This window comes from Giraffa tippelskirchi, chromosome 1, assembly GCF_054371585.1.
Source record: "Giraffa tippelskirchi isolate mGirTip1 chromosome 1, T2T-mGirTip1v1.2.pri, whole genome shotgun sequence".
Lineage (NCBI taxonomy): Eukaryota > Metazoa > Chordata > Mammalia > Artiodactyla > Giraffidae > Giraffa > Giraffa tippelskirchi.
In genome coordinates, this window is record NC_137275.1 from 109,189,021 (window position 1) to 109,204,188 (window position 15,168).

Below are 15,168 nucleotides of genomic sequence, written 5' to 3' on the forward strand. Positions count from 1 at the left end.
GGATATATGTAGACACACACACACACACACACGTATATATATATATATATATATATAAATATATATATAAATATAAATATATATATATATATATATATATATATATATATATATATATGACGGATTCACTTTGCTGTACAGCAGACATTGACACAGCAGTGTAAAGCAACTGCTAACTGCTAAGTCGCTTCGGTCGTGTCCGACTCTGTGCGACCCCACAGACGGTAGCCCACCAGGCTCCCCTGTCCCTGGGATTCTCCAGGCAAGAATACTGGAGTGGGTTGCCATTTCCTTCTCCAGTGTATCAAAGGGAAAAGTGAAAGTGAAGTCGCTCAGTTGTGTCCGACTCTTAGCGACCCCATGGACTGTAGCCTACCAGGCTCCTCCATCCATGGGATTTTCCAGGCAAGAGTACTGGAGTGGGGTACCATTGCCTTCTCCAAGAAAAAGGAAAGCAACTAGACTCCAATAAATGAATGAATGGATGAATGAATTTTTCAAAGAGGAACACACTGGGCACCCTAGAACTTGTAGAAATGAGGAGTCCACACCCAGGGTGAGCACAGCGCTAGGGATGCCCTCGTGTTGCTCCACTGCCAATGGACCGCCTGGACCAGGCCTCTTCTACCCCAGAGATCTCGACGCAGAGGCGGGGAGGCCGCCAGTCGCGGTCTCGCCAGCGCTCTGTGCTCCTACTCACGCAGCCATCCCAAAGCTCAGATCAGCCGGAGAACAAGGGACCCACATTCCACCTCAGGACAACAGACACGTCCGCTGTCACTCACTTCGCGGACATCCCGCTGTGGTTGTCTGTTCGCTTCCTCGGACGCGAGGAGCTCCTTCCTGGCCGTGTCCGGGTCCTCCTCCGGCTCTCTCACGTAGGCAGAGAGGTTTGCCAGGCACTCCTTCGACTGGCTCTGCTCCCCTGACTGCCTCTCGATGACCTCCTGGAGCTCGATCACCTTAGCCAGGTCTTCCTCGTGGCTTGGGGAGCCGTCGGAGGATCTCTAAGGGGGAAAGGAAGCCTTAGACAGACAGCCTTGTTTTGGGAGGGAGGGAACACAGCATTTCCGGGCAATCGGTGAGGTCAAAACTTTCTTCTGCACTCTGGGAGCTCACACGACCCTCACGGCCACTCAGATCTACATGGTGCATTGCTGACAGGTCCCAACAGCCCCGCACAGACTGGATGGTAAGGCGAGAACCAGACAGAGAGCGAGACCGAGGACTTGCCTTTCCATTGGTGCTTGGCATGTTTACTTGCTCGGGATTTACATCAAGCACCCCGTCCGTTAGTAGCTTTCCCCAGTTATTCTGCTCTTTAAGAATCATCTGCTAAACGTGAAGTCCACCGGACTTTAGGAAGCATCACTACGAACAAAGCTAGTGGAGCTGATGGAATTCCAGTTGAGCTATCTCAAATCCTGAAAGATGATGCTGTGAAAGTGCTATATTCAATATGCCAGCAAATATGGAAAACTCAGCGGTGGCCACAGGACTGGAAATGGTCAGTTTTCATCCCAATCCCAAAGAAAGGCAATGCCAAAGAATGCTCAAACTACCGCACAATGGCACTCATCTCACGTGCTAGTAAAGTAATGCTTAAAATTCTCTAAGCCAGGCTTCAGCGATAGGTGAACCGTGAACTTCCAGATGTTCAAGCTGATTTTAGAAAAGGCAGAGGAACCAGAGATCAAATTGCCAATATCTGCTGGATCATCGAAAAAGCAAGAGAGTTCCCGAAAAACATCGATTTCTGCTTTATGGACTATGCCAAACAAAGCCTTTGACTGTGTGGATCACAATCAACTGTGGAAAATTCTGAAAGAGATGGGAATACCAGACCATCTGACCTGTCTCTTGGGAAACCTGTACGCAGGTCAGGAAGCAACAGTTAGAACTGGACATGGAACAACAGACTGGTTCCAAATAGGAAAAGGAGGACGTCAAGGCTGTGTGTCCTTGTCACCCTGCTTATTTAACTTAGACGCAGGGTACATCATGAGAGACGCTGGGCTGGAAGAAACACAAGCTGGAATCGAGACTGCCGGGAGAAACATCAATAACCTCAGATATGCAGATGACACCACCCTTACGGCAGAAAGTGGAAAAGAACTAAAGAGCCTCTTGATGAAAGTGAAAGAGGAGAGTGAAAAAGTTGGCTTAAAGCTCAACGTTCAGAAAACTAAGATCATGGCATCAGGTCCCATCACCTCATGGGAAATAGATGGGGAAACTGTGGAAACAGTGTCAGACTTTATGTTTGGGGGCTCCAAAATCACTGCTGATGGTGACTGCAGCCACGAAACTGAAAGACGCTTACGCCTTGGAAGGAAGGTTTTGGCCAACTTAGATGGCATATTTAAAAGCAGAGACACTACTTTGCCAACAAAAGTCCGTCTAGTCAAGGCTATGGTTTTTCCAGTGGTCGTGTATGGATGTGAGAGTCGGACGGTGAAGAAAGCTGAGCGCCACAGAACTGATGCCTTTGAACTGTGGTGTGGGAGAAGACTCTTGAGAGTCCCTTGGAGTGCAAGGAGATCCGAACAGTCCATCCTAAAGGGGATCAATCCTGGGTGTTCATTGGAAGGACTGATGTTGAAGCTGAAACTCCAACACTTTGGCCACCTCATGCGAAGAGCTGACTCATTGGAAAAGACCCTAATGCTGGGAAGGATTGAGGGCAGGAGGAGAAGGGGACGACAGAGGATGAGATGGCTGGATGGCATCACTGACTCGATGGACATGGGTTTGGGTGGACTCCGGGAGCTGGTGACGGACAGGGAGGCCTGGCGTGCTGCGATTCATGGGGTTGCAAAGATTCGGACACGACTGAGCGACTGAACTCAACTGAAGTCTTCACTAAGAGATACTCTTCTATCAATCTCGAGGGGAGGGAGATGGGAGGGAGGTTCAAAAGGGAGGGGATATATGTGTACCTATGCCTGATTTTTCCTGCGATTTGACAGACAAGAACAAAATTCTGTAAAGCAATTATCCTTCAATTAAAAAATAAGCTAATTAAAAAAAAAAAAAAGATCTCTCCTGGACGCCCAGCTTTTCCGCTGGTCCTGGGTCTGAGGACAGGAAACAGTGGTGGCAACAGTGTGGGGAACAGATAAACCCCTTCAGGGTCCAGACAGGTCTCACTTATACATGTGGGCGTGTGGTTCAGCCAGGGGAGGTTTTAGGAAGCATGCATGGAAAGTATTTTTATAAACAATGAGTGCGTCGTTTTAACCAACTAACCTGTGGCTTTGTAATGGGATTCTGTAAAGAATACTGATCCACTGCAGCTCCACAGGAGCTTGGTGACAACCAAGTGACTTACTGCAAAATACAGCTGAACTCGTTTAACAGCAGCTGGATAAACTGTGCACTCTCCCCTGATCTCTAACAACCACCCTCAGACAACAGAAGGCTACAAAAGCTAGAAATTATCCACATGGAACTGAAGAGGGATCAATCTCAAATTCAAGTTAAAAGAAGCATTTATAAAAATCAGAAAACAACAAAGAACAGAGCAGGGAAGTGACACACCTGGGCTGACTAGGACTGAATGCAGACAAACACCTGCCTCAAAGTCAGGGACCACGGCCAGGCCCTTCCCCCGGGCCTTGTCCTAAGAAAGGCCTCTGGGTCCCCAGCCTGGCACCCTCCGCCAGGATGGGAGCCCGCCCCACGGGTGCCCACGTGAGTCGGATGGGCAGTACCGTGTCCTCATTTAACAGGAGGGCAAAGCAGGCCACAAAGCGGGCAAGCGGCACACCCAGGTCACCAACCTCAGGGTGACGGAGCTACTCTGCTGTGCCCGGCAGAAGGGTTCCTGGGCACTGAGCTGCCTGAACCGGAGCGCGGCTGCCCAAGTCCTGTGGGAAGGCCCCAGGAGTGCTCCATCAGCGGGCTGGGAGCAGGAGAGGGACAAGGAAGGCCAGCCCTCGGGCCACTGGACTCCAACAACAGGGGCTCATCCAAGTGACCCGAGGGGAGAGGCAGCGAGCTCCCTCCTGAGGCTCCCTCCATCAGGGTTGCTGTGATGGACAGGAGGGCCTCTGGAGGAAAGCGGGATGGACGGCACCACGGTTAAGTGTCCAGGCTCTGATCAGACCAGTCTGCACCGCACCGCTGGGTATGCGAGCCTGGGCACGGTGCCCGGCCTCTCTAAGCCTCAGTGTCCATATCTGCTGAATGGGGATAACAGCAGCCTGGACCTCACCTGGGTGTCTGCGGGATTAGATGACGGGCTCAGAAAGCACTGGACACGGTGCCTGGCACACAGAGTCTCCTGCACACTGCTACCCACCGTCATTAAATTGGCTTCCCCCAAATCTAATATCTATGGCTCTGATTCAGTCATTTCTTTTAAGAAAACACTACGTGGAAATTCCATGGTGGTCCAGAGGTGAGGACTTGGCACTTTCACTTTCACACCGGTCTGATCCCTGGTTGGGGAACTAACATCCCATTAGCTGTGCAGTATGGCCAAAAAAATAAGTAAAGAAAATTTTAAAAATAATAAATAATACTATGTCTATTATAAATAAGCATGAGATGATTAGAAGGCAAACAAGTGGGAGAAAGGCAAACTGTTACAATTGTCCCAACCAATGACCTATTTCCAACAGAACCATCAGTTCAGTTCAGTTCAGTTCAGTTCCGTTCCGTTCAGTCGCTCAGTCGTGTCTGACTCTTTGCGACCCCATGAATTGTAGCACGCCAGGCCTCCCTGTCCATCACTAACTCCCGGAGTCCACCCAAACCCATGTCCATCGAGTCAGTGATGCCATCCAGCCATCTCATCCTCTATTGTCCCCTTCTCCTCCTGCCCCCAATCCTACCCAGCATCAGGGTCTTTTCCAATGAGTCAACTCTTCGCGTGAGGTGGCCAAAGTACTGGAGTTTCAGCTTCAAAATCAGTCCTTCCAATGAACACCCAGGATTGATCTCCTTTAGGATGGATTGATTGCATCATCAGCATATTTTAAGTGGTGGGTGAGTTTCATTACTTCTATTAAAATGTCAATCATCCACCAGTACGTAACCACATAGTGTTCATTCACTAACACGATAAGGACTCTAATACTTCACAGAGAAACAAAGGCATGCTAAATTACTAAATAGTTTACCTTTCGACGATGCTTCCTTAACTCACTAGACTGATAGATGCATGCAGAGAAATGAAGAGAAACCAGATTTATTGCGACTTTGAAGCTAAAAATTCAAGAATCAATATAGGCAAAGACAGTAAAGCAAAAATGACGGCAAACATATAAGTGAGATGTAGATTTAGAGAACATGTAACTGGAAACAGAACAATTTGTTGGACCACATTAGTTAAATAAGCTATTCAAGATTTACTAGAGAAACACTATACATTATTCCTCAGGAAGATACAATTCTATTACAACATCATGATTTGTTAAAGCACAGCACTGTGTACAACAAAGGGCCTTAACAGTTGTCTGTTCTCAGCCAAACCTCTCTATAAGTTAGTTTCTCTTAATAAAAAAAAAACATGTTATACTTTAAAATAGTAATTTAACTGACGAGGAAGTTGCCGTAATACCTATTTTAACACTGAACAAATCTAACCACCTGTTGGACATTAATGTAAAATCGTTACCTAGAATTTGATTTCAAACTTCTGAAAATAAATTCATTAAAGCAGGTACCCTATGAAAATATGTAAGAATGAAAGCTAGCATAACAGCAGGTGGAGTCTTCACATTTTATGAACCATAGAAGATACTTTGTAAAAGAGTCTAGTAGAGACATTAAGCATGCAAAAGCTGATGAGATTTACAGTCTCAAATACAAGCACCAACACAGAAAGGATGTTGTGTCAAAAGTCCATTAATTCTACACATAAGAGGATCATTTCTTCAGGTAAGCATAATCTCAGTTATGAATTACACAGGTTCTGTAGTGTATCATCCATCTACATTATGCTTGTAACTGCACAGTGATAACAATAATTCAAACTTAGTGCTATGGGGGGAAAACACCATTTAATGAGACATGAAGACAAAGCAGAAACCCGACTAAGGGGACACACGCTGTGGACCCCAGACTGCTATGACCAGAGCAAGTGGGAGGACGGGGGAGGGGAGATGGATGGGTAAACTACAGCCTCGGGGGGGTGCGGTTGTGGGAAGCTGGGGTCTGGATTGATGACAACGAAGCAGACAACAGGATGAGACAGGAAATCAAAACCAACGATGAAAGCAGACACACCGTCAGAGAACTCCAGCAACAAGAAAAAATATACAGAACTGTTCTTTTACAAATACTCGGAAAGAAATCAAGCATGAAACCACAGAGAAATCGTCAAAGAATACACACTATCAACTAATTGGCCAGTGATGCATATTATAAAACCAATGTGTCAAAAGACCACAAAATAGACCAGTTATCACTTCACATGCTGCTAAAATGATTCACAGTTAATTTAATTATATGCTGACTAACAATGCAGCTAACATGAAATGGGTGGTAACAAAAAAAGTGATAATACAAGTGCAGTTACAAAGCAGAGTGTTGTAGACATGATTTCACAGGGTAAACAGCAATGCGCTCAGGAAACCTAAGCTAAACATGGAAGAAAGCAGGAACATGCGCTTCAGAGCTGCACACTCTGTCACCAAAAGCCCTAGGTCGTCATCCCATTTTTAGACTCAGAAGAGTGAGGAAGCCCAACTTCTTCCCTGGGGCCCTGGGGCACCAGGCTTTTAACCTGGTTTCACACCCAGAGCTGGCCTGAGCGTGCAGCCAGGTCCAGCAGCAAGCAGACCAGTTTAGATTCTTGGTTTTGTTCCCACCGCATGGCCTGCAGCCTGCAGCCAGGTATCCCCAATGAAAAATGTGCTGCGTGGGTCTCACACGCCAGGAGAGCTGCCTATGGTTACTTTCACAAGGCTGTCTACTCGGTGACAACAGAAACTTCCCTGCACCTGCTGTGTCCAGCACAGGCCGGGCCCAACGTTACAGAGGCAGGCCCTGGCTGAGTTCATGATGACGTGCTAAGCCGGTGGTCCAAATATCAAGACTAATTTGTTGCTGTGCGAGTATGGAATGATTAAAGACTAGGCAGTTTTTAAAAATCTTAGACCTCTAAGCGTAGCAAATGTACCTGAGTTTCTTCTGGGTAAAAACAGAAAAAACAAAAAACAAACAAACAAAAAAGAAAGCCAGTGTGCTGGGGGAGGGACGTGGCAGGGAGGAGGCAGACACATACCAGAGTCTTGATGTCCCGCTGGTCTACTTTCCGCGCCGAGCTGTGCCGCCTCCTTGGGGGCTTGGCGCGCCCACTGCTGGGCGGGCAGGAGCTGGCGAGCGAGGAGGCGGGACACAGGTTGAGGGAGCTCGAGGATTTACAACAACGAAGGTTGCCTAAGCTCCCCTTGCCCACCCTGCTCTCAGTATCCTCGGCCCGCTGCTCCGTGTTCTCCTTCTCTTCTTCGATCAACCTAAAATAGAAGAAAACCCGTCACCTGCCTTTGTCAGCAGAGGAACGTGTCTGGACAACAAATGTGGGCTTGCATTCTGTGTCACGATTAGCATATTCCAGGAACAGTTGCTCAATTAACATCTCAGCAAAAAGGTTCAACTTTCCCTCTTTTCAATATTCTCAAACTTAGAATAACTTATCCTTGAGTCTTACAAAGTGGCCCCTGATCATTCTCGTTTGATTTGACTGGTTTACTCTAACATTCTGACGGGGCCTGGGTGGCGCCTCTCTCCCTGTGAGGAGATAACCTGAAGTTGACAACCTTTACCTTCCCCGCTCTCAGGGCAGAGATGCACGGCAGTGCCTCAAGTCTATTCCGCTGGGAATCAGGAACTCTGTACAATCAAAACAGTGAGCCACGAACAAGCTGGAGTTTCTAAACACAAGTCTCTAGACCAGATGAAGTGCTGAATTGATTTTTTTATTTTTTAGGTTGTCTATGTACAAATGCATCACTTGATGAAGTTCTCCACCAGCTTTGTGTGAGTTTCTGGACTCATGTCAATGTGCTGCATTAACCTAGAATTCACAGTTACTGCTCTTCTCCCCTAATGTCTCGCGGATGATTTTATATAGCAGTTTAAATATTCGATTATGCATATAACATGATTTTCAAAATAAAATACAAGATTCTCGCAGGTCGTCACCTCTCCAGTTTCACTTCTCCTTATCCACCCTGAAAGTTTTTCACTGTTGATAACAAGTTGATGGAAAGAATTTACCATTTACCTCAAGTCAACATGTTACCTAAGGAAAAATCACTTTTACCTGACAACATGCTGTAAAAATAAACATATTAATATGTAACCGTTCCGTATTTCCTGGGGGAGGGGGAAAGACAATCTTTCTGAGCTGTCTGTGCTCAAACACGGCCCACAAAGCAGTCTGTCTCAGCGTCAAACGTGCAGGCGGCACCACCTGCGTTTGCTGGTTGTGCCCTTCACCCCTGCCTTTCCCCCGGGCCCCCCGCACTCGGCTGACAGGAACGGGCACCTCGGCCTGGGCTGACGTGACAAGAACAGTCTGAGCAGCAGCTCTGCCAGGTCCTGTGCAGGGTCACCGGCCTGTGGCCACTCTGAACGTGGACAAGGGACAGGAGGCAGAGCTGTGCGGGTGCGGCACCAGGCTGGCCTCGGGGCCCCCAGCCACCTGGCCGCACCCAGACCCAAGGCCCCTGCTCGCCATGAGGCGGGCCTTTGGATTCTATCCCGTTTGTAAACTGTTATAACAGCCCAGACGGTGTCTACAGAAAACATCTCACAGACACTGATGAGTTGAGAAGAACTCAAACACATGTCCTTGGACCACTGTCGTACAACAAGCCAACCTTCACACTGTATTAAGTTCAAAAGGAAAATGCAGATCTGAGGGGGAATTTGCCACCCCAAAACCCCAGCTTTTCTGTTTCAGGTGGCTTTTCACCAGAATGTGGGAGGCTCCGAGGGACACACGAGGGCGAACCTTCAGTGCTGGAGGGTGCACGGGCCGCAGGGGACACTGTCACGGCACCTCACCCACCTTGGGGCTCAGAGCTGGTGGGGGGACACCCCACAACGCCCCCCACAGCCCTGGCTGACTGAGCTCTATAATCAAGGGCAATCTCAGAACTGAAAATTCTTGAAGCAGACTTGAAGTCAGTTTCCTTACTATGGAACACTCAGCCTTCTCTAAGGAGAAGACAGCTCCTCAGAGAAGCCGAGTTTCTGGGGAGCTCGGCTCGGGCTCACCCACCGGATCTCTTCGTTGATGGTGTCCAGCTGCTCCTGAAGCATCACAGTCAGAGTCTCGGCATCGCCCTGCCCGCTGGGCGACAGCAGAGCGGCCGAGCTGAAGAGGGTGGCCCTGTCGCCCCCGCCGTCAGACAAGTCTGCGTCACTCTCGAACGCCTGGGCCACGTTGGCCGGCACGCTGGCTTGCTGCGCGCGCTCCCAGTCCTTTTCCTTCAGGGTCTGCACCTGGGCACGAGAGGACCACGTCTCGTCAGCGACATTCAGGGCAGCTCAAGTCTATCAGGAACTGAACACAAGTTTACATGGAAGCCCCAACTGTGGATAAACGGGCCATGCTTATGAGACACTGCCATCTCTTAAGCGAGCAGTACTGAAGAAACAGGCAGGAGGAGAACCCACTCCCTAGATGGCCTGGTGACATTCAGGTCTTAGCGTGGATGGGAGGCAATCCTATGAGGTTATTCACAAGGGTGGGCCGATGGAGTCAGAGACAAAGTCCGAAAATTACAACAATACATCTGTGCCTCCATCAGCCAGGCTGAAGGAAAATAAGAAAAAGAAATCCTTCAGCTCCGCAGCCTCTGGGTCCACCTCAGCGGTCACCACTTGTGTTACTCACCGAGGAGCGCCATCCTCGCAGGTCCCCAGCCCTCCGTTTTCCAGGCTGGTCTGAACACGCACAGACAGGCGCAAGCAGGGCCAGCAGGGCTGGGAGGGCTGGGAGGGCCAGCCCCCCGCGGGGCTCCTCCCGGGGCGCAGGCCCGCGGGCTGTTCTGGGGGACGGCCCCTCACACCGCAAGGCGGCTCTGTCACCAGAGACGTGCGGGAGAGGGCCTGCTGGGCTCCGAGCCGCCCTCCAGCTCTCACACCTCACACCCTTCTCTCTGGCACATCTCCCCCCGGCCCACTCTCACCCAGGTCCTGCCTTCTTTCCCAGACATGACCTCAAAGCAGCCGAGGGGCAGCCTCGAGGTGCTGGCTTGCTGGCTCCCTGTCCCCCGTGGCCAGCGCCCTCGCCCCTGTCTTCGTCACGACCCCTCCCCAGGGCTGGGCCACCCCCTGCACTGGCTCCAGGACCACCTGCCATCATTCCTGCTCCTCTCCAGCGAACCAGCTGCATATGGCTTCACCCCCATCAGCTCAGCCAGCACGTCCTCTCCCTTCTCTCACCTTAAAATCGCACAAAGGGAACCAGCAGATTCCTCCTCCAGGGCTCCCTGCAGCGCCCACTGAGGGTCTCTGAGAGCTCCCTGGGAGAGGCCTCTACTGTCCCCCTCCCCGCCCAGTCTCCAGCTCTCTGCAAGCAGGCGGTGTGCCCCGCTCGCAGGGCAGCTCCCAGGGAGCTCTGAGGAACCCATGTTACCAAGCCCCCTCCTCTCCTTGCCCTCCCCCCACCCCAAGCATGTCTCTCCCTGGGCACCAGGCCCCGCCCTCCCTGGGGTTACTAGTCAGTCCCTTGCGCCCCTTCTCAACCTTGGAATGCGAGGCACCCCACAGCTCTACCCTTGCACCCCCTATCTCTCCACGGGCACCTGCCTGGTGACTTTACCTTGTCTGTGCCTTTAAACACCATCTGTATGCCCACGACCCAAGTCCACCTTGAGCTGAGTGAGGCCTCTCCTGGATCCAGGCCGGAACACTCAGCTGCTGACCTCACAGGTCCCCTGGACACCCCATGGGCTCATCCACCTCAACAGGGCTGAGGCCCGTCTCTTAGCTCCCTGCCCTGACAGCCCTCCTCAGCTCAGGAAACAGGCTCTGGCCTCGAGCTGCTCAGGCCTGAGCCCGGGGTCCTCCCTGATGCGGCCCTCTCTCTCCCTTATCTCCGCTTGTTGACACGACCCTTGATCTATCTCCGAGTGGCTACTTCTCTTCCGGCCTCCGGGTCTCTGTTCCAGGTCACCCTCCTGGTGTCACCTCGCTGGCCACCCTGTTCACACACGATCGTCCCCCCTCCTCAGACAACTCGGGCACTCTGGTCTCCTTCCCCTGCTCACTACTGTCCGACAGGCTGCGTGGGTTTAAAAATGGGTCCACAAATTCTTCCATCCTCCTCCCTTCAAGAGGCAGAGGGGGCAACTCCTGCTCAGCCCCTGAGCGAGGCAGGACTTCGCAGCTCACTCTCGCAAACAGAACTGAAGGTGTGCGGCTTCCGAGACCGGGGCGCGAAAGGCCCCGGGCTACATCCCGCGCTCTCGCTCTCAGAGGGTGTTCCGAGGAAAGCCAGGCCGTGAAGAGGTCCACACGGCAGGGACCTGGGCCTGTCCCCACCAGCCAGGTGAGTCTGAAAGCCTGCCATCCAGCCCTGGGGGGCCTTCCCATGTTTGCGTCCTCAGGAGGCCCTGAACCAGGCCCACCTGCTGCAAAGCACAGAAACTGGACTGTGACCTGCTCACTGGGAAGTCACTAAGCTTTGCAGTGATTTGTTACATGGCAGTGGATAAAGAACGCACACGGTTTTTAATTCACTGCTGGAGTCCTAGTTCTGACGATGTCTGGCCCAAACTAGCTGCTCACTGAACATGGCAGCTCAAAACACAGACATGTATGAAAAAATACATGCCATAAATGAGGCGAAAATACAAAGGTACTTAAACTTCCAATGAGAATTCTTCTCACTATAAAATGATGGGTATGTGTATCCATTTACTCGCAGGATGATTTCAATCAAAACGGTGCTAATTAGTACTGTGCTGGGCCTCACAGTAGGCCACAAGTTATCAAAATTGGTTCTTTTAAGAAAAAAAAGCATGCCTTAAAAGGAAACTCGTAGCCAGAAAAAGGAAAATGGGAAGACATAAAGCGATCTATCAACGCTTTGTTCCAAAACCATTTCAGGACCACAGTGTGAGGGGGCAGGTGCCTTACAACGTGGGAGTCACATGAAAAGGTGTTTACCTTCCTTCCTCAGGAATTCACCACTATAAAAGTCAGACACAGTTCAGTAAAAGCCGTTACCTGTCGATGCATAGAATCCTTATCTGCGATTTCATTTTCAAGTTTATCATTGAGGTCGTCGTGCACAGAGGTGGCTTCGCGCTGGGCGGCAAGGTAGCATCTCTCAAGGGTAGTGATTCGCACCTCCACGTCCGTGTTCTGGACCATGGCCTACACCGGGCATTGCAGAGTAGAAAAGGTAAGTCATTATCATGGAACATTCCGATACACGTACGCGTAAAAAAGTTGGACTAAATCCTAAGTTTCAACTCAAAAATAAAGTTAGCGTCCTCAAAATTAAAGTCCTAGACACGGCAGTTTCCTCGGACGTGAGCAAAAACGTGCCTACTTAAAATGTCACATTTGCCACGATTGGCACCCATATGTCTGTATTAACGTTCTGTCTGGCCACTCGGTTTCCCAAGCTTCTCTTCAACATAATCAACCCAAACAGCAAAGAGTATACTAAACTACCCTGTTATTGCATGAATTCCAGGAGGAATGGTATCTGGCATGAAGTCACGACCTCTGTCTGCTACACCACACAGGCGGACTGGATCCACAAGAGGGAGGGACCTTCGACAGATCCAACAGGGACCTCTGAGGCTCGTTTCCTCGGGTAAAAGTCGGAAAACTCTCATGCAATTTCCTCAGAATTCAAGTAACAGTAATGAGTGGAAACAGAAGTCAAAGTTTAACACAACTGGAAGCAGCCTTCTCAAGCCTAATTCTTCTAAAGCAGACTTACACCACATGTATGAAAGGGTCAAACCAGGACCAGAACTTGCTGCTGGTGCAACTCCCGTCCGCCAGGTCAAAATCCACTGCAGGTCCCTCCGTAGTCGACTACTAAGTAACCAATGTGGGCAAAGGCCTGACATTAAAAGTGAAAGGTCTCAAGGCCGCTTTTCCCAGAATTCTCTACATATTGAACTCTGCCACCTAATCTCCTCCTGTTGCCAAAGAGTAGTGGGAAAAGGTTATACAAGCGTGCAAATATTCTGTTTTGAGTTCTCACATTGAGCTCTCACAGAGAATTACTCACACCAAGCTACTAAACAAGGACACCTGCTGTAGCACATGTCGGAGGGGTTCTGTCTGAGACGGTCTCACGGGGGAGGGGTGGGGCAGGGTGGGCGCTGTCTGCCTGCCTACAAAGGAGAGGTGAGGCTCACAGGAGGAGGCCCGAACCCTCAGCACTCTTCTCTTTTCACAATGACCGTTAGGCAGTTTCTCATCAATCATGACAGCCGCAGACACGACCACCAGAAACATCATGACTCTACATGGTTACACAGCACGGGCCTGAGGCTCTGAGGGTGAGCAAACGCCACTCGACCTGTCTGACCGCCGGTATCAATGTCACACATCCCCTCAAGGAGCAGAACCTCAGAAGACTAGAGAAGACGGCCAGGCAAGCTGCCTCAGCAGGGCCCACACAGCGGGCTCCCATCTCTCCGAGAGAACGGGCTCCACAGACGTCACCAGACTCGCCTGAGTGAACCCGAAGGAAATTTCAGCATCATCAGGTATACATTCGACAGGCAGGTGGGGGGGATGAACTGGGAGACTGGGGTTGACGTATGTACACTACTGAGACTATGCGTAAAGTCAACAACGAGTAAGGACCTACTCTACAGCACAGGGCAGTCTACTCAGGGCTCTGTGGTGAAGTAAATGGGTAGGAAATCTAAAAAGAGGGATATATGTAGACACACACACACACACACACGTATATATATATATATATATATATATATATATATATAAATATAAATATATATATATATATATATATATATATATATATATATATATATATATATATATGACGGATTCACTTTGCTGTACAGCAGACATTGACACAGCAGTGTAAAGCAACTGCTAACTGCTAAGTCGCTTCGGTCGTGTCCGACTCTGTGCGACCCCACAGACGGTAGCCCACCAGGCTCCCCTGTCCCTGGGATTCTCCAGGCAAGAATACTGGAGTGGGTTGCCATTTCCTTCTCCAGTGTATCAAAGGGAAAAGTGAAAGTGAAGTCGCTCAGTTGTGTCCGACTCTTAGCGACCCCATGGACTGTAGCCTACCAGGCTCCTCCATCCATGGGATTTTCCAGGCAAGAGTACTGGAGTGGGGTACCATTGCCTTCTCCAAGAAAAAGGAAAGCAACTAGACTCCAATAAATGAATGAATGGATGAATGAATTTTTCAAAGAGGAACACACTGGGCACCCTAGAACTTGTAGAAATGAGGAGTCCACACCCAGGGTGAGCACAGCGCTAGGGATGCCCTCGTGTTGCTCCACTGCCAATGGACCGCCTGGACCAGGCCTCTTCTACCCCAGAGATCTCGACGCAGAGGCGGGGAGGCCGCCAGTCGCGGTCTCGCCAGCGCTCTGTGCTCCTACTCACGCAGCCATCCCAAAGCTCAGATCAGCCGGAGAACAAGGGACCCACATTCCACCTCAGGACAACAGACACGTCCGCTGTCACTCACTTCGCGGACATCCCGCTGTGGTTGTCTGTTCGCTTCCTCGGACGCGAGGAGCTCCTTCCTGGCCGTGTCCGGGTCCTCCTCCGGCTCTCTCACGTAGGCAGAGAGGTTTGCCAGGCACTCCTTCGACTGGCTCTGCTCCCCTGACTGCCTCTCGATGACCTCCTGGAGCTCGATCACCTTAGCCAGGTCTTCCTCGTGGCTTGGGGAGCCGTCGGAGGATCTCTAAGGGGGAAAGGAAGCCTTAGACAGACAGCCTTGTTTTGGGAGGGAGGGAACACAGCATTTCCGGGCAATCGGTGAGGTCAAAACTTTCTTCTGCACTCTGGGAGCTCACACGACCCTCACGGCCACTCAGATCTACATGGTGCATTGCTGACAGGTCCCAACAGCCCCGCACAGACTGGATGGTAAGGCGAGAACCAGACAGAGAGCGAGACCGAGGACTTGCCTTTCCATTGGTGCTTGGCATGTTTACTTGCTCGGGATTTACATCAAGC

At 50.4% G+C, this 15,168-nt stretch overlaps 1 protein-coding gene and 1 long non-coding RNA gene across 13 annotated transcripts in view; one reads left to right on the plus strand and one right to left on the minus strand.

Annotated features, from left to right (window-relative positions):
• LOC145505843 (uncharacterized) overlaps positions 1–15,168 on the minus strand; it is a 92,145-nt gene that overhangs the window by 48,321 nt on the left and 28,656 nt on the right. For all 12 annotated transcript variants that reach the window (XM_081488937.1, XM_081488907.1, XM_081488916.1 and 9 more), the window contains 5 exons: positions 14,672–14,893; positions 12,196–12,345; positions 9,239–9,462; positions 7,235–7,466; positions 786–1,007 (listed from right to left, as the gene is read on the minus strand). In XM_081488937.1, coding sequence (XP_081345063.1) covers positions 786–1,007; positions 7,235–7,466; positions 9,239–9,462; positions 12,196–12,345; positions 14,672–14,893 — 1,050 coding nt within the window. The remainder of the gene's footprint in view (positions 1–785; positions 1,008–7,234; positions 7,467–9,238; positions 9,463–12,195; positions 12,346–14,671; positions 14,894–15,168) is intronic.
• Positions 2,024–8,149, plus strand: LOC145507087 (uncharacterized). The gene is made up of 2 exons (XR_014054552.1): positions 2,024–2,576; positions 5,050–8,149. It is a non-coding gene; the product is annotated as an uncharacterized LOC145507087 (long non-coding RNA).